This window comes from Triturus cristatus, chromosome 3_1, assembly GCF_964204655.1.
Source record: "Triturus cristatus chromosome 3_1, aTriCri1.1, whole genome shotgun sequence".
Taxonomy (NCBI): domain Eukaryota; kingdom Metazoa; phylum Chordata; class Amphibia; order Caudata; family Salamandridae; genus Triturus; species Triturus cristatus.
Window position 1 is genome coordinate 612,807,900 of NC_140583.1, and position 19,257 is coordinate 612,827,156.

The 19,257-nt window shown below is 43.9% G+C and overlaps 1 protein-coding gene across 2 annotated transcripts in view; it reads left to right on the forward strand.

Moving 5' to 3' along the window:
- LRRK1 (leucine rich repeat kinase 1) overlaps nucleotides 1–19,257 on the forward strand; it is an 800,699-nt gene that overhangs the window by 512,717 nt on the left and 268,725 nt on the right. For both annotated transcript variants that reach the window (XM_085644543.1, XM_085644544.1), the window contains exons 16-18: nucleotides 558–722; nucleotides 5,198–5,370; nucleotides 17,483–17,603. In XM_085644543.1, coding sequence (XP_085500669.1) covers nucleotides 558–722; nucleotides 5,198–5,370; nucleotides 17,483–17,603 — 459 coding nt within the window. The remainder of the gene's footprint in view (nucleotides 1–557; nucleotides 723–5,197; nucleotides 5,371–17,482; nucleotides 17,604–19,257) is intronic.

The following is a 19,257-nucleotide window of genomic DNA, read 5'->3' on the forward strand; positions in this document are numbered from 1 at the left end:
CTGTTGTTTTTGCATTTGTCACCCCGAGTGAGACGGGTATGCCCAGACGTGGGTCCCGTGCTCTCCATGCCACTGGAGACAAGCTATCCTGGGTGATGAGGGCTGAAAGCCCGAACCCGGTCCTAGGATGCTTGTTTCCAGTCCAGGGAGGACCTGGCCTGGCAGTTCGGGCTGGACTGTTCCCATTGGGCGCAGGGTCAAGACTGATTTGCATATGGCTGGGTCCAAACTGGAATGGCATGGTGAGCAAAAAAACGATGGATTTAGGCCCAGATCTCTGTACTGGGGTGAATGTATGACATTGTTATGCATTCTGTCCATCAATTGTTCTTTTTGCATTAATAGAATAAAACACAAGTTAATCATTACGGTAGGTGGGTGTTAAGGTCCAGTTTAAAAGGGTAGACTGGTTCTGTTCAAACCCCATGTCAAAGGGGTTTTTTATCACTTCAGAGGGATTTAGAATAAGGCATGTGCATCTTGAAAGAGAAAACATGAATTCTCCAACTACGCAAATGGTTTGACTTTTTTTTACACTCTTTTTCTTGGATGTACAGATTGATTCAGTGATGTTCAACGTGTGGGACATTGGGGGCCCTGCAAGCATGTCAACAGTCAACCAGTGCTTCTTCACAGACAAAGCCCTCTACGTGGTTGTGTGGAACTTGGCTCTCGGAGAAGAGGCTGTGGCAAAACTCCAGTTCTGGCTGCTGAACATTGAGGTAGGAAAGTTCTGCCTTTACGTTTCACGCCCCATGACTCACTTGGGATTTCAGACTTCTGTGAGCCTGCAGGCGCAGTAACTGGCGGAAATATGTGCTATTCATGTCAGCAAATGATCATTGTACACCCAGCGTTTGAGCCATTCTCTTGCTTCAGCCTGTAGGATTTTGCAGGAGTTGTCTACAAAAACTGATCAGGTTTGGCAAAAGCAGCCTTGCAAATGTTGGTATTTATCTGCTGATTCAGCTGAGCAGAAGGGATTCTATACAGCACTGCCAGCTGCATGAGTCTCTCGCTTTATGACGGCAAGCTCTGTTGCACAAAAGGAGGTGCAATTCACTAGGGACGTCAGTGCGAACGTTTACATCCCTTTTTTTTGGTCTTTGGTCACCCACTTTTTGGAAATTAGAATAAACATCATATTAATAATAAAGCTAACAAAAAGACAGACAGCTCGTCAATGCATGATCAATCAATCACATAATTTGTAAAGTGCACTACGTACCCGGTAGGGTTTCAAGGCGCTGGGTGGGGGGAGGGGATGTGCTGTTACTGGTCGAAGAGCCAGGTCTTGAGTTGTCTCCTGAAAGATAGCAAGTCTTCGGTTTGTCGCAGGCCGAGGGGGAGGGTGATCCAGGTCTTGGCGGCGCGATGGAAGAAGGACCTGCCTCCGGAAGTGGTTCTCCGGATGCGTGGGACCGTGGCCAGGGCGTGGTCAGCGGAGCAGAGGTTCCTGTTGGGTACGTAGAAGGAGAGTCGACTGTTGAGATAGGCTGGGCCGGTTTTGTGGAGTGCTTTGTGTGCGTGGATCAGGAGTTTGAAGGAGATTCTTTTGTCGACGGGGAGCCAGTGCAGGTTCCTCAGGTGGGGGGTGATGTGGTCGCTGTACGGGACGTCGAGGATCAGGCGTGCGGAGGCATTCTGGATTCTTTGTAGTCTGCTGATGAGCTTGGACGATGCTCCGGCGTAGAGGGCGTTTCCGTAGTCGAGTCTGCTGCTGACTAGGGCCTGGGTGACTGTTTTCCTCGTGTTGGTCGGGATCCATCTGTAGATCTTGCGGAGCATGCGGAGGGTGTTGAAACAGGTGGAGGAAACTGCATTGACTTGTTTGGTCATGGAGAGTTTCGAGTCGAGGATGACTCCCAGGTTGCGTGCGTGGTCGGTGGTGGCCGGGGGGGGACCCCAGTGAAATGGGCCACCACGAGTCGTTCCATGCGAGGGGTTGGATCTGAGGATGAGGATTTCCGTCTTGTCTGTGTTCAGTTTGAGGCGGCTGTCCTCCATCCAGTTGGCGACGTATGGATGTGATACGCCTGGATTTAGAGAAGAGAACTAATTATGTTTTCACAGTTTTTCCAATTGCACTGTTTCTTAGAAGTGAGATTTTTGTTTATAATTTCAGTTATTACCGTTTTTATGAATATATGGAGCTAAGAAAGAGAAAATCATCCTTTCTTAGAACACATATGACCTAGTAAATTACTGAAAAGGGTCATACAGCCAAATAACATATTTACGATTTCTAGCACAATTCAACAGATCCCCTTGAATCTTCTATTCAATCATGTAAATAACATGAAATATGTGTTCGTAAGACCTAGTCAGTATCTCTACCACAGATTTGCTTTGTGCTGTGTTTTGGTGGAAGGGTTTTTGTCTTCTGTGCTGCTCCTGCCAGCAAACAGCTGTTAACACCTGCCCTCCATTTCCCAGCACTGCACAGCTCAGCCCTTTTCGTGATTCAGCTGCAGACTGCATGAAACCATCAAAGGAAACATCAGTCTGCCAAAACTCTGGTGGTGAGAAGGATCTCCTCTGCCACTTAGTGCATGCACTACACCCATAACCTAGTATTTATGTAATACTTCAAACAAATTCATTGCTGTTTCCATATATTTAAAATAGAACTGGTTGTGTTTTGACTAGCATTGTTGAATGGCACTTGCCAGATCGTAGTGCCTTGCATCGCTCTGTGCAAGTATGTCCCTCCATTTTAGAACTCTGCTCTGTGCAAATATGCCATACAATGCAATAATGTCCCTCCATTTTAGAACTCTGCTCTGTGCAAATATGCCATACAATGCAATACAAGTATGTCCCTCCATTTTAGAGCTCTGCTCTGTGCAAATATGCCATACAATGCAATACAAGTATGTCCCTCCATTTTAGAGCTCTGCTCTGTGCAAATATGCCATACAACGCAATACAAGTATGTCCCTCCATTTTAGAACTCTGCTCTGTGCAAATATGCCATACAATGCAATACAAATATGTCCCTCCATTTTTTTTACTATATAGTTTGAGCTCTTGTTTTGTAGATAATAAAGCTAATGAAACAATGTGTACTTCCATCACCTACACGCCATGATCCCAGGACTCTACTGGACATGCTTTCATGTTTCAAGGTGTCAAGTATATCTGAGTTTTTCGCTCTGAGACCCTGCCCATTCATCTTGCGGGAAATGGTATACTGACAATGGTAGGGTGATCTGAGCAGTGGAGGGCAGTGGGCTGAGCCTCCAGACGGTGCATTACACATCCTTTTACACACTCTCCAACCTGAAATAAAAAAAACAAATGTAAAAAAAGCTGCTCACCCAACATCTGGACTCTCTAGGCCTTTATAATAGACACCAAAAATGGGAGACAAAGGAGACACTTTGCAAAGGAGACACTTTTGGGATGTCACCTTACGCACCTGTAAGAATATCCACACTGTGTGCTCTTCACATCACATTTTATTAATGGAATAGATCCGAGCACATAAAATATTAAATAGGCATTTATTTTAATGTGAGAACTAGGGTTAATCTTGCATTGTGTATATACTTCTACTACTGACGCACAGTAGGCCTGATGGAAAGAAAGCTCAGTCATGCTCATGCCTAAAAGCCTAGTGACTTCCAGAGAGCCCCAGATGCCTGTGATTGGATACCTGCTCTACAGTCCCACTCCATGACCTCTGTTGCAATGTGCTTTCACGTTGTTCAAACCCTTGGTGGCTGCTGTGGTGCTGACTGTGGCTTCAAGAGAAAAGCCTCTCGCTCACCCGTTGACCCTTGCTTAGCTGCTTGCTTCACGCACGTCTTACGCTCTTGCCTGAAATAAACAAAAAACATAATCAGTGTGCCCTTGCTTCCTGAAGTCATTTCTGTTCATTAAAAACACGCCATTATCACCTACTAACCCATCTCCAACCTTTTCAACTCTAGCAAAAAAAGAGAAACTGAAGCATAGTCTCTGACAGTCAGGGTTCAGGTGTGCGATGGGCACGGAAACTATGCTTGCCATCAACGTGAAGAGCCGTTCCTTAACATGAACAAACCAGCACTTAACCCCCTTGAACTCTACACTTCCTACAACACAGTTGACCACAGAAAGCTATGTGAATGGCTGGAGCCATGAATGACAACGGCAGAACGCCTCTGTAATGAGTCTAAAAATGTCCTACCAATTGCCAAACAAATCTGGTCTCTTGATTTTTCCACTTCGCCAGTGTCTTGTGCCACATACCAAAGATCACCCTCTCTTGCCTACTGTTCCACGTCTACATAAAAAAGTAAGTAACTTTGGGATACCCTTCGACTCTAAACTTTTTGTTTTTCTGCAACTCAATTTAGTTGTCAAAGGTGTTAATCTGCAGCTCCCTCTATCCTCCTGCTACAGAACGAGGCAGTAAGAATGTGCTTAAACCTCCCCAAAGGAGACCATTTCCAAGCTGCCCTCAAAGCATGCTAGTTAATTCAGGTAAATGCAAGGTGCATATTCAAGGACTTCTGGGCCCTTCTTAAAGCCTGTTTGTTCATAATCCTGTGCAAACCAGGGCCCAGAATACCCTCCTAACTGGCAAAACTGTGTCCCAACCATTCTTCACCATCTGCATATTTAATTAACCAACAATACTGCCAGTGGCTGAAGGAAGTTATCAGATCCTCAGAAGTACATGACCAGATTTCAGAAACTCTCTAGATCAGGAATTGTGATCAGAGCCCGACCACAAGCAATGCAGAGACATCTTAGAAGTAGGCCAGTGCGAAATATTTGTTACTTCGGCGTAATCATGCATAATTTATAGCATTTTTGTTATGCTGGTTACATGAAATTCCTGAAATTATGCCATTACACCACAGTCACACAATTTTAAGACTGTTCGGATCCTGGGTACATAGATAGAAAAGGCACGTTGTCTTGTTTTTGGTAAGAGACACTTTAGTTTTCGAACTCTCCATATGGTAGAGCTGCTTGTACATTTGCTTCAAGAAGTCTGAAGGGGAGGTGAGCAATAAGTGGACAGCTGGAATATAAAGATCTTTTGAGCCGGGTCAGGTTTTTACCCTAAACAGTGTCCTGGCGTACAATAGGATTTCTTAGGTCTCTGTTGTGTGTATGATGATGTAAGTGTTGCTTATCCAGGGTAAAAGTAAATACATCACTGGGACGCATTGCAGCAAATGAGTGTGTTTGTGTCTTTCAGGCGAAAGCTCCAAATGCTGCTGTTATTGTGGTAGGGACACATCTAGACTTCATCAATACCAAATTCCGACTGGAAAGAATTGCAACGCTCCGGGCGTACGTACTAGCACTCTGCCGATCTCCATCCGGGTCAAGGGCCACTGGCTATCCAGACATCAGTTTCAAACATTTACAGTAAGGCTGCCAAATAAACTGTTTTGTTTTCCTGTATGAGTATAAACTGATTTAAAGGTATCTATTTAGTATAAAACCAGACACCGACACAAGGTATCACCTTTTTACAGCATACCGTCACGAAAGTAGCTTACAGTATGATGCCACTGAAGTGTATTGACACTGTTATTTTGTGTTGTGTGATTTGTGCTTGATTGCTTGGTGCCACCTCCCACTGTTTCCAACAAGGCACCTGGGATAGCTGCAGAGATGGCGCTGGAGGCTATTGCAATTTAATGGGCGCTTTTCAAGGCTCTATCAAATTGGTAAGAGGTTCTGATTTTATCAAGGAGGCAAATGGCAGGGGTTTGACCGTAATACACCCAGAGCTAAGAGGAACTGGCACATCTGCTGGTCTTTGAAGCATGAGAGACTACGAAACGGAGCAGGAATGGGAACCACACGCAGCACAGGAACATTTTGTCATACCAGCTTCCATACTGCATGTATCGAATGAGCGAGTCTGATCATTGCAAGGGGGTTTTGCAGGGGATCTCTCCCAAAGACTTTTTTGAAAAATTTGCAAAAATGTTGCGTTTTACAACATATTATAGCCCACTGTCAAAGGCTGTACCTGTTGTTAAAGGCCCTGAAACCTAGTTATAGGCCCTGGCTGCAGGAAAAGCGACTAGAGCAGAGGCAAAAGAACAAGCACGATGCCATTGTCTGTGTTATGACCTTCTGTCCGGCCACCAATAAATTGAAGAAGATTAGTAACCACAACTGGCATATGCTGTCTTCTCTCACATCATCTATATCCCATCCAATCTTTATGTTGAAAAGAAGAAGAAAACCTCCGGGACCACCACCTAGATAGACCATACACTGCACCTACACCTAAAAACCAAATAACAATTCGGGAAATGTGAGACATCCCACTAATAGAAGGACATAATTGCTGTGGAGATTGGTCCTGTTGCGAGCAAACTATTGAGGAATACATTCTTCAACATTCGGACAATAAAACAGTGCAAAACCTAGAATATGCCCTTGCAATAAATAATGCATTGGAAAGACCTATCGGGAGGTACGAACAAGAATCCGCTCACACAAATCACACCTGTGGTGTAAAGTCATGACAGCTCCACTGGTGAAACATTTTTTGGAGCTTTCTTATATAGAAAATGACATTAAATGGTCTTTATTTGAGGCCATATGCCCTGTCCCCAGTGACCAAGCACTTGTTCAAAAGGGAGGCCTTCCTCATTATGAAGCTCAACTCTACATTCCCGACTAAATGAAATGTCTGAATTTCAGAACATCTGAAGTGTCTATTTTTTGCCGTGCTTTCTCTCTTCATTAATGGACATGTGTAAGCGGGATTACACCCATGAATCCAAGAATCGCTACTCCTTAACCCACCACCTTTTTTATTGTCTAACTTAATTTTAAACAACAGTCCAATCTCCTTGCCCATTCCTAGTTGTTTTCCCCAGTAACTGTGATTGGAGATTCCCAATTGCCATACCTGTGAGCTCCCCTACCAGCATTCCAATCATAGAACACACAACGCGCATGCTGTGTGCGCCCTGGTCCTCACTCCCTCTGCTAAACTGGAAGACCAATTTAAACATCTCGAGCTGTACAAAAGTAGCATCCCCCCGCCCGTTCTTTTTACAGAACCCCCGACCTCGGTCAAGAACTCGCAGGTACTAAACCAGATACCCCTGATCTCTAAAGAGGAATTTCTTGCACTAGTAAAGAAAGTCGGATCTGGCTCCCTTACAGACCCCTGTCCTCCTTACTTCCTTCAAGAAGCATTCTCCACTTGCCCTGACCCTCCTTTAGCACTTCTCAATAATTCTTTGAAATTAGGCTTAGTTCCCGACTCCTTTAAAGCCGCTGAGGTTGTCCCTATCCTTAAGAAACCCAATGCCGATCTCTCAATTCTCTCCAACTTTCGTCCGATCTCCCTACTTCCCTACCTCAGTAAGTTCTTAGAAGCTCACGTCACCAAATGTCTCAGTTCTTTTATTGAGCTCTCACTATTTCTCGATCCCCAACAGGCTGGCTTTAGACCAGCCCATTCCACAGAGCTGGTCATCCTTGCAGTCATGGACGAACTCAGAAAGGGGGCTGATAACAACATGCCTCAGGCTCTTATTCTCCTGGATCTCTCTGCCGCTTTCGACATGGTCGACCATAATCTCCTGATCGACTGTGTCGAGAGCGCCGGCATCCAGGGAACCGCCCTGAAATGGATTTCCTCTTTTCTCACAAATCGGTCCCAAGCAGTCCGCCTGGCTACCTTTTCAGCAAAGAGGGCAAGCCTGACCTGTGGAGTCCCTCAGGGATCCTCCCTTTCCCCCCTTCTTTTCAACTTATACATGCTTCCCCTGATCCGCTCCCTGCGTAATTGCTAGGTGGCTACTTTTTAACTACGCCGACGACCTCCAACTAGTGTTTAGAATTGATCCATCCATTACGTCGGCCTCCAATATCCAGTCCACCTTATGTCTCATCGGTAATTGGATGAACACCAGTCAATTGAAACTCAACCCTGATAAAACTGAGCTTGTTCTGACTGGCGGGACCTCTAACCCTTGGAACGCCAATTATTGGCCTCCTATCTTAGGCAATTCTCCCCAACCGGCCGACTCTATGAAAAGCCTTGGGGTCATCATAAGTAAAGACCTGTCAATGAAAGCACACATCGGCGCCGTTGCTTCATCCTGCTTTTTCCACCTTCGCTGAATCCGAAAAATTTCCAGATTTCTGACCACTGAAGCTCTTACCGTAGTCCTCCTGGCCCTAGTCATTTCCTGTATCGATTATGCCAACTCACTGTATGTTGGCATTCCGGCCTATCAGCTTCACCGCTTACAACTAGTTCAGAACCAAGCAGCCAGACTCATTTTCCACCAACCAAGATATCAACATGTCCGCCCCCTGATGAAGAGCCTTCACTGGCTCCCAGTTGCAAACCGCTGCATATTTAAACTGGGCTGCACTATTTTTAAAGCCCTAGCCGGCCTAGGCCCAGGCTTTATCTCTTCCTTGATATTTCGCTTCACTCCTCTCACTCAAATTTTCTTGTTGTCCCTCCTTTCAAGCGGAAAAAACACGGCGGCCTTAGTTTCTCTCTCCTGGCTCCCCAACTCTGGAATTCCCTCCCTACCGAGTTCAGATTAGTAACCGCCTACTCTCGATTTAGGACCCTTCTTAAAACCCTTTTATTTTCTCAGGCATATGCATAAGCCATGACTACTACATTTCTGCTGCATCTCTCCCACTAGCGCCATGAAACCGTTTGGTGTAAGAGCGCTCTATAAATATTTTTAACATAAGACAGTTCAGTCGAAGTTATAGAACACCACTCAAAAACTTCTTCTGGGTCGTGTGTCTCTGACTAGATCTCCGACTTATAATGTCCAATAGAAAATTCAATAATCCATTGATTATCGGAGATACACTGCACCGTCTGCACTTTGTTCACTGTATATAGTGCATCTATACCTATAACAGAATAATTATATTTCTAGTGAACAGAGAAAAGTGTCTTTTGTAATGTATTTCTTCATAATTGCACTAATTAATGTACAATAATGATTGTTGTCCAAATTTTGTCAACAGGATTGTTCCTATTACCTTTAATTAACACATGATGTACTGCTACAAATGAAGCCCATGGAACAATTGATTCATTGTATCTGATTTTCATTTTAGCTACTATATTAAAACATCACCCTCTCCAAACATGTCAACCACCAATCATTATGAACCATGCATAGCCTGGAGGTTTTTAACACAGTGTACTGATTTAGTGCTTTAAAGAAAACAAAAATCATTCAACTTTGATTAAAGAAAAAAAAGAGAGAGAATGAGATAACCATGTAGCGGCTGAATTGCACAATGCGAAACTGGGAAACCTTGCATAAAACCTGGTTTCCACTTGACCACGTTGTGTGATCCTAGGCAGTTGCTTTTTCACAGTGCCTCCTTTGCCTTCATCACATGAGAGAACCTTGAAATACAACATTTTAGGATATATGTGCTACATAAAACAAACTCCCATGCTACTACATCTATAGTAACGCCATAAGCCGCGTATAGGGAGCAAAAGACAGCTGACTTTCCTCTTGGTTCACTGATAGCATTGTCATCAGGTCAGTGGTGGGCTGGCATGAATGTTTTTAAGTTAATGATTAGAATACCGCCTCTCAAAGCAGTAGTATCATTTAATATACTGTGCTGAAATATCTTGCAAACATCATATAATAGAGAAATCTACTCTCTTAAATTTTGATTTTAAAAGCCTTTATCTCAGAGCTAAGAAACAGTAGATTCTTAACTCCCACTGCCCCACAAAGCCCTGACGTCAGTGCAGGAGACAGGAAGCCCGCTCTCAAACAATTTGTATCGAATGTTTATTTCTAAAGTACCAAAGTACTTAAGGCAGCAAATTCAGCTGCCCCTTCCCAGCAACAAATCTACCCCCCTCTAACAATGAAACTAGCCCCCTCGAGTCAGCCCACAGGGAAAAGCGCCTGTTGCCCCGACGTCCCTCTCTGGGCCTGACTGCAAATGTGAAGCAATTAGCTAAGCTGAAAGGGCAGACGTACTGAGTGGAGGGAGTTGTTACTAACAACTGGAGCCCTTGTGTGAAGATGGCACCGAGAATAAAGCAGAATTTCACACGTGGTTCTATGCAGGATGTAAGAGCAGGAAAATGTGAACTTGGTAGTCGGTGTGAGTGAGGCAGAATGCTACATACACATTTTACACTTGCTGTAGCCAACAAACATGCAAGCTTATAAGCAACATACATTCCTCAATCTAACCTTGTGCCGTAATGCACCCGCAGTAGCGAGGCATGGGCTTTTGTTGAGTGGTGAGTGTCCAGTCAGACTTGGTGCATCCATATAAGTTCACTACACACTTGGGTTACAGAAGTTTCACAGCCATTGAAGTGCTGCAGTGATGACTGCCAGTGAAGAAATGTATGCAGGGACTCACCTTTCACCACATCGGATGGTAAAAGCCCATTCACAGCTACCAGGGATTGTTTGGGAATTGTGACTACACTGTATCTCATTTTTTACAGTCAAGGCAAACAAATGCAAGTTGGACTAGGCTGCGGCCTTCTTATCGCACGTGCTTGGACCTAGACAGAAGTGGTAGGAGAGAGTGAGAGAGGGCGGAGGAATGGTGTCTCCTCTGTAAATTCATTTTTTGTGCCTTAGCTGAGACAGCATGCCCTATGCATGACTTAGGCACTGTTCTGAGTATGTGTTTTTCCAGTCTTGGTATGTTTGTTCTGTTTTGAAATGATAAATACAATCATTATTCTGCTGTTGGATTTTGGCGTTCATCGTAGAGCAGAGTTAATGAACTTGTTACTTACCTGTAATCTTCATTACCCTGAACTATAGTCGTCCTCGTCCCAGTCCTCACTGCTTGAGGTGTATCCCGCCTCCCAGACAGCTTTATCCACACTCAAACAAAACAGACTATAAAGTAGACACCACCCTTCTCCCTCCCAAAACGGGCTGTTAGTAATAACCTATGAGGGAGGTGCCTAAGACGGGAGGGTGCGAATAGGACTGAGACGAGGAGGACTATGGTCAGGGTAATGAAGATTACTAGTAAATAACGAGTTCATTACTCCTTCACCTGTCTTCCTCCTCTCCGGCATCACTGCTTGAAGATATACCAAAGCTTTCATATAAATAGGCACCGACTAACACAATGGTGCTCAAGCAATGTATTATATTAGAAAAATAGCAATTGCTTCATTGATAATTTTAGACTACCTGACCCAAAATTCTCAGATACAGAATCTCCTCAACTAAGTCTGCAGTGATTGACAAAAGTATGTGGAGAAGACCATGTGGCTGCTCTACAAATTTATTGTAATCCGCCCTTGTATATGTTCTGAATTACATTCCCACATAGATTTAGAGGCCTGAACCTACCTCACTGACCTACCTAAGTGACCTACTTAGGGTTGAGATAGAAATCTTCTTTCTTTTGTTCCCAGAACCATAGGATATGACTAAGGAGTTCGAAATGCAAAACTACTTAGTTCCATCCAAATACACCGCTAACGCCCTTTTGACATCTAGCAGTGAATCTGAAGCTTCCCTAGAGGCTTCTTAGAAGACTTTTAGAAGGATCACCTCATTCAAATGAACTTTAAGTTTATTTTAGGAGTGAATTTAGGACCTGGACGCAGAAGTATCCTATCCGGAAAGACTCTGAGGTTAGGGGAAGATATGATTAATGCCTCCAAATCCTCCAGTCTCTTGGCTGATGATATAGCGAGAAGGAACGGTACCTTGGTCGAAAACCGAGAAATTGCAGCTGAATGCAAAATTTCAAATGGCTTTTCTTGCAGACCTCTTAGAACTATTGTTAAATCCCAAGTTAAAACTTAGATGTGGTTTGGAGGTCTTTAAAACTGGAAGCTCTTAAGAAGCCTAGATACCAAAGGAAATAGGGGTCCTAAGTCACCCCTTGATTCCCTAAATGCCCTAATGGCTGCCCACTGAGCTCGTAGTGTAACTGGAGAAAGATTGTTCAGAAATCCATCCCTTACAAAATCTAGAATCTGGAAATGGTCTCAAAAGTCTGAAACGAAACCACTTAGTAAAATTATCCCAATGTTTTTCATAGGAGGATAGTGTATAAGGTTTCCTAGAAGCCTGAATGTCTATGGCTACTTCAGCCAAACACCCCAATATTTGAAGGTTTAACCTTTCAAAATTCATGCCGTGAGATGGAGGTGTACTAGATGGGAGTGACTAAGACACTGGAACTGAAGTGGAGAGGATCCAGAGGAAGAAGGAATGATTCGCTTGTTGCCAATTGAAGACGAAGGGCAAATAGAGTTCCCTTTGGCCAAGGGATGAACCTCGCATCTACTGCCAGGCCTGAGGACACCATGTTTCTGTACAGAAGACAGAAAGCAGCGCGTACAGAGGGGATGCTTAAAGGTCTAGTCAGAGATTGCCCAACTGATCATTTATCTGGTTGGACACAAACCGGTATAGATGAAACAACTTTGAACAAAGTATGTTGAGACTTAGGCTCTCTGCAAGAACATTCTCTGTGTTCTGGATAAACATAGCTATGATGCTTAAGAGATGCTCATCCGCTCTTCTGTCCAACTGCAAATCTCATAAGCTACGACATCCAGCAACTTGTTGTACTCTCCATTTGCCGATTCAAGTAACTCTATGCTACCTGGCTGTCTATTCTGACTAACAGATTTTTCTCATCAAGCTGGGGTTTAAATGTTAGCTGTTCTTTACCTATCACTGAAAGTTCCCTCCATTTCGACAAAGAGCTTTCTCGAACCAAAACCAAGTCCCTTTCCAGGACTTGGAGTTGCTCCCTATACCCATAAGCTGGCATCCATTGTCGGCACTATGGGAATTAAGTATTGGAGAGGAACACTGCTTCCTTGGTTGGAACAAAACCATCATTGGAGATAATGCCTTACTTGAGGAAACATCGGGACTAAAGTCTCGAACTCTTGACTCTCCAGAGCCCAGTGTGATTCACAAGGGCTCTCAAATGTAATAGGGCCCATGGAGCCATCGTCATTGTTACTGCCATGAGACCTTATACTCTCAAACCAGTCGAGGATAGCGCAGTCTAAAGAGAGGTAATTCTGAGATTTGGCTGTATGATGGTACAACACATGCCACAACATCACATGCCTGAACCACGCAGTCTCAACCACGACCACGTCCTTACTATTAATGCCTCTACTACGCAATTTTGTGGTACAGACATGATTGGTAAAGGGACATGTGTGGTAAAGATCACACCTCTGCCCCCAACCTGTAAACTTCCCTGACCCAGCCCCCCACCCTTCGGCCTAAAACAGCCCCCAGCCCTGAAAACTGTCCTTTTTCCCCGCTCCTCCCTGAGCCCTAAAAACTGACCCCACGTCCTAAAAGCTAGCCCAACCCCAGGCCTCCCGCCCTGAGCCTAAAAACTGACCCCAACCCCTGTAAACTACCCCGACCCAGCCCCCACCCACCCTGAGGCCTAAAACTGCCCAAGCACTGAAAACTATTCCTTCCCTGAGCCCTAAAAATTGACCCCATGCCCTAAAAACGACCCTGACCCCGGCTCCCCCGCCCTTAGCCCTAAAACTGACCCCTATCCCTGAAAACTATCCGGACCCCCCCCCAGCCCTGAACCCTAAAACCTGTCTCCCCTGCCCTATAAACAACCATGACCCCCCCACCCCAAGCCCTAAAAATTAACTCCCACTCCCCCAAAACCCGGCCCCAGCCCCACTTACCTGACCGTGTTCTCTCCCGATCCTTTCTTTTCCTGCCGGCCCATTCCGGCATCTAGACTGCACGCTGCCTTAGCCAAACATATGCATGGGTAAGGCAAGCGTGGTTCGGCTTGTGGGAAAACGGCACACTTGGCTCATCCCGCGATGTTAAGCCCGTTTCCCCTGAGATTTGTCAGGCAAATCCTTCCTTCCTGATTGTCAAATATCGCTCCTATGAACAGTTCCTGTTGAGCAGGCTTCTGAAGTTCTGCACAAACTTTCTTCACATTTTCTTCCGCCTTTAAAAGAAAAGAAGCAGAAATCAGTCACTCCTCAAGGTGTGGAAAAATCGGTACCTCTTCCAATTCACACAATTTCTTTGAGCCAATTACATCATAAATAAGTGGGTAGGTAACTGCATGTCCAGCTGCATTTATTTTCACACTACTTTTCAACTACTCATGCTTCTCCTTAATGCTTCTGCTATGTTTTCATGCCTATTCTAGCCAGAGCCGGACTGGGAACTCAAAGCAGCCCTGGCAATTTTGAAGGATCAGCCCCAGAGAGGAGGGGGTGGGGGGGTTAGGGAGGTGTAACTCTGAAGCACTGCTGCATTTGTTACTGGGGGCCGAAATTGCAGCACCGCTGCAAAACCAGCCTCCATTAACAATAACACGGCCCCCACTGCTGCAAAACCAGCCGCCACCCTTCCAGCATCCCGGGAAGACGCCCGATGCCCACTACGGCCAGTCTGGCCCTGATTCTAGCCCCTCGGCCCACCAGGTTTAGAGCATGTCTCCGAACCGAGCTCATCCCACCCTACACTTTCCATATAGGCCTATTAGAAACCTATGCCCTTTCAAGCAGGCACTCTAACAGGGCTGCCAGGAGTCTAAATCAATCTGAGTACTTTGAAACCTTGTCAGGGATGTAAAGAGCTAACTAAATTCTACAACACACCGTCCTTTTGCTCACCATCGACTAGTCCTCTATTCACCACCCACCCACCATTCCTTCCCAATCTGTTATCCATAGATCCAAGCTTTTAACAATTCACCGTAGAAGGCAGATGCACAATAGTAGTCCAGATGGCCCCATCAGAACTGGACACAAAGCAATATAAGTGGCTTTGAAACCTGGACGCAGGAAGATGAGGCTTACAGGCCAAAAAAGGTGGCCTTGGATTGGCTCACAGTGAGGCAAAGGTGGCCTGTAAAGGTTGGAGCATTACTCCAAATGAGACTTTGAGACCTGGACACAACACGTGTGCTGTTGTCTTTGCAAGTCCCTTCTAGCAAACATTTATGGAAACAAGTTAGTTTGCAGTTATTAAGAAGATAAATAAATGTAAACGTGTACTATTTTCAGAAAGTTGATGCAAAAGCACAAGTGGTGTATGCTCGTTTTCCTTAACTATTAAAATTAATATTTCATTGGGTCTAATATTTACTTCCTATTTCAGGAGAATCCAGCATTTGCCCTTATGGTGCACTTCTACAAGTCTCTGAAATACAAAGTATCCATTTGCTACTGATTCTGCCTGGGCCTCTACACGCCCCTCTTCCCCCGTTTGCTGTACATTTGGCATCTAATGTTATTGTTACTCCACTGTAAACCAATCTAGTGTCTTTGTTGGGAGGTTTATCCTATGTAAACAACTGTAGAAAATACATTTTTAAAAAACGAAATGCAGTGAAATGAATCATGGTTAGAGCTAGCCTAGAGACAGTTTTAACTGTCTTGTCAACCTTATGATTTCTGAAAAAAATAGCAAAAATACAACCATATATACAGGGGCTTTCGGTCAACCTTCTTCACCCACTGGTCTGCTTAGGTGTGATTCGCGTTTTGCTTCTGACCAGCACATAGCAGTTTATCCATTGACTGTTTTGCCCTCTGAATGACCCCATTTAGCCTCATCACCTGCACAAACACGCATTTTAGTGTTGGCAATCATTGTTTTTAAGCATTCTGTGTTATAACAACTATGGATAAATGTAATCTTGTGCATACTCAGTGGGGACAGAATAATGTGGATTGTTACATGTTTCATAAGCAAAAGTAACATGTTTTAGGTAGTATCTGCTACCCTACTTCCGCAGTGCAAATAGCACGTTACAATTACCCACCATAGACCTCAAAGGCTTAACTGAGTAACCCCGAGATCATAAATCTAAGAAAAATATATGATTTGTAAGACTGTCCCCAGTTTTCAACCATTCATTTGAATTTTTTTAATACTATGTTCTTTTAACTTCTATATTTTTAAGACCGTAAAAAGTGGAGAAACATAAAGATAGCAGCTGCAGTTGGGGTGGAAGCCTTTGTAATTTTCTTTTTTTTTTTTTTTTCTGTTGCTGTGGCTGGTAATTAAAGAGTGTGTTTCTCCTTAAGCACTGCTATTTACCAAATATGTGAAAGTGGGAATAAGTTCCTGTGAGTGCATTTAAACTTTCCATATTCTTTAAAAAAAATATATGAATCGTATTCCTCTGTGATGTGAACATATGTTTAAGTGTTTGTATGTGCACTTTTCTCAGTGTGAGGTATTTGCAGAACTCGCAGAAATGTTTGGAACAGGGAGCCCATAACCCGTACATAACCTCGGCGAGTCAGTAGACATTACAGTGGGGGTAACTTCAAGACGGTTCATAACCATATAATAGTGCCTTGTGGTATTGTCGAGGTGATGCCAACTCCTTTATAAAACGTCAAATTAAATAAGCACATAAAGCAACATAAATAGGTGTCCTCCTGGCAGAAGCAGGAACATCCAACCAGTTTAACATCATATTTTTGGTTCCACTGTTTGGAATTCTGATCCTGGAACCATAAGATCCCAGTGATCCCACGTCACCCACAGAAAATCCTAAAAGTACCCCCTTTTAGAAATACCCGTCAGTGTAGCCTGGGGATCTGGTGCACAGCAGAGATCCCCCTTATGTACCAGAGCTGTAACCAGGGGTGCTGCGGGACTGCAACCTTGTCTCTTCAAAACCTTTCCTAGGCACACACTGAAGAGGTGTATGTGCTTGCAGGGTCGTTACACAGGCTCCTGTGCTGTAGGGGGTCCGCAAACCCTTCAGCGAATCCCATTCTACCAAAGAGCAATCAATATCTGTGAGACATGGAAGACACAGGGGCTCCTTTTCAAATTCTGCAGGGTGACCCCATCACTTTACGTTCTGTCACTGTGTGCATGCAAGAAGCACACAGAAAAAAATACATATTTTTAAAAGTGATTAAATACACAGCATAAAATGGTTTGAAAAAGCATGCATATAGATGCATATATTAGAAAGGGTCATTAAAAATTTACAACAACATCATCAGATGGTGTCTACTTCAAATCCGCCCTTAAGACGGTTGTAAACAGCTCTGTTTAAACCAGTTTGGTAATAAACTTAAAAACCGACACAACAAATGACCACCCCACCTATTTTTATATCCATGAAAAATTATGGTTAGACATGGCCAATGCATGGCCATCCCTGAATGCCGTTGTTTTACCAGGGGCTTCACTGCACCTTTGACCGGGTCTGGCTAATCACCCTCCATAGTAGCTTCTAAGTTCCACCACAACTCCTACCTGTCCACTGACTGAGACATTTCTGAGCAATGTATCCACAGACGAAACCTAGTGCTGTGAATGGCCTGCTCCACTATCAAGCTTCGCAACCAGAAGTGTTTAGGGAAAGCTGGGGGGGATTAAGGGATGAAGTTTGTAAAGCTGTGGTTTGTGAAATAATTCCCTTTCAATATGTAACAAATGGAGCGGGGATATCTGAAGTGCCTAATCCGTGTGTGTTGAAATGTCTCTCGCCGCTTCTTTCACAGTGAGCTGTCCTGCAAGAGCCTCGAGGGCCTGGAGGGCCTCCGCCAGATTATCTTCCACATGGCCTGCAGTGTGAAGGATGTTGGCAGCACCATCAGTTCACAGAGGCTGGTCGGGAGATTGGTAAGTAATCCCCTGAGGAGTCTGGATCAATGTGCATGTCTGCAGTCATTGTGCAGTGTCTATCCTCATATTTGTTATTCCTGTGATTTGTATACAAAGCACTTTATTGTTCAGACCCACCACAGTACGGTGCATATCACACTACAGTTTAGATACGCACATATCGCACATCCATTGAAAGACATCGTATTGATCATGTGGGAAATGTCATGATTTGTACCCCCTTCGCTCTAAGATTGCAAAAGGAGGGATTGTTGAAAATTGACAGATGTGGTATCCGTTTTATCCACAAAGATGGAGGTAGGAAAGGGATTGGATGAGGTAGTGCAGGGTGCGAATATTTGTGTGTGAAGGAGGTGTTCCTACTGATGGGAAGGGCTTGTAAAAAACACATTTGGATGGTGAGTGAAAATGTTCAGTGTACGTGGAATTGAAGAGTTTTCTAGATCATAGAGTGTACGAATACCCTGTAAACGTGAAGATGCTGAGGTGCCAAGTACAAGGCACAAACAGGTAGGAGCTACTCTTAATAGGTGATCAAGATGGCTGAGTAAGATGGAGCCACAGAGTGGGCAAACCTATAAGTGAAGGTGATATGCTTGTGGCAACAGAAATTGGACGTGGTAGCAAATTGTGTATTCTATAAATAGCATAGTAGGAAAGTGCAAAAAGTGCATTTAGGGGTCTGGATTGAAGTGTGCTGGATTGACTGTACTCCGGTCAGGCTGAATGCTGTTTAGAAAAGTTTGGTAGAGACAAACACATGACACGACAATGCATGAAGGAAGTATGCATCACTGTGGAGAGAATGGAATGGGATCACATTTTCAATGTGTGTTGGAAAATATTTAGCAATGACTGTGTTGGTATTGTTAGGCCTTAGTCTCAATACAACTTAGCCCTGGAGACATCTGATCCAGTTTCTTATGCTTCAAGTATAGACCCGGGAGATGTAAATTCTAAACCCAGCTTGTGTGCTAGATCATGGTCTGAAATCTTGGAGAGAGCTGTTCCATCTATGGATCATATCCATTATGTATAATCAGAAAAAAACCTAGGCAAGTTGCTATAAGGTCATATGTGTGGGCATAACAAAATCACAACATGCAATTTTCATACATAACAACTTTGTTGTTTCTCAAAGAATATATATATATATATATATATATATATATATATATATATAATATATTCACTGAAAAAACCATAGGTTTCACACATGTTATAGTTAGCAGAAATTTTACTGATAAAAAACCAATGAAATTCCCCCGTTCTAGTTAGTGCAGGCAACTATAACTCACGCGACCGCAATCCTCTGCTGATGCTAATACTGTATTTAGACACATATTTGCCCATGTCTTCTTCCATAAATTTTTAGCTATACATATATTACAAATATTTTTTTTTCATAAAGACACATATGTCATCAGCAGAAGATTGCGGTCGCGTGAGTTATAGTTGCCTGCACTAACTATAACGGGGGAATTTCATTGGTTTTTTATCAGTAAAATTTCCGCTAACTATAACATGTGTGAAACCTATGGTTTTTTCAGTGAATTTGCAAGGTTTTTTAAATGCTAAGTTACTTTACGCCATTCGTGGCGTGCGCGCCCACTTAACGCAGTTCGTTCCGTGCGCGCACGGTGCGCTTCGC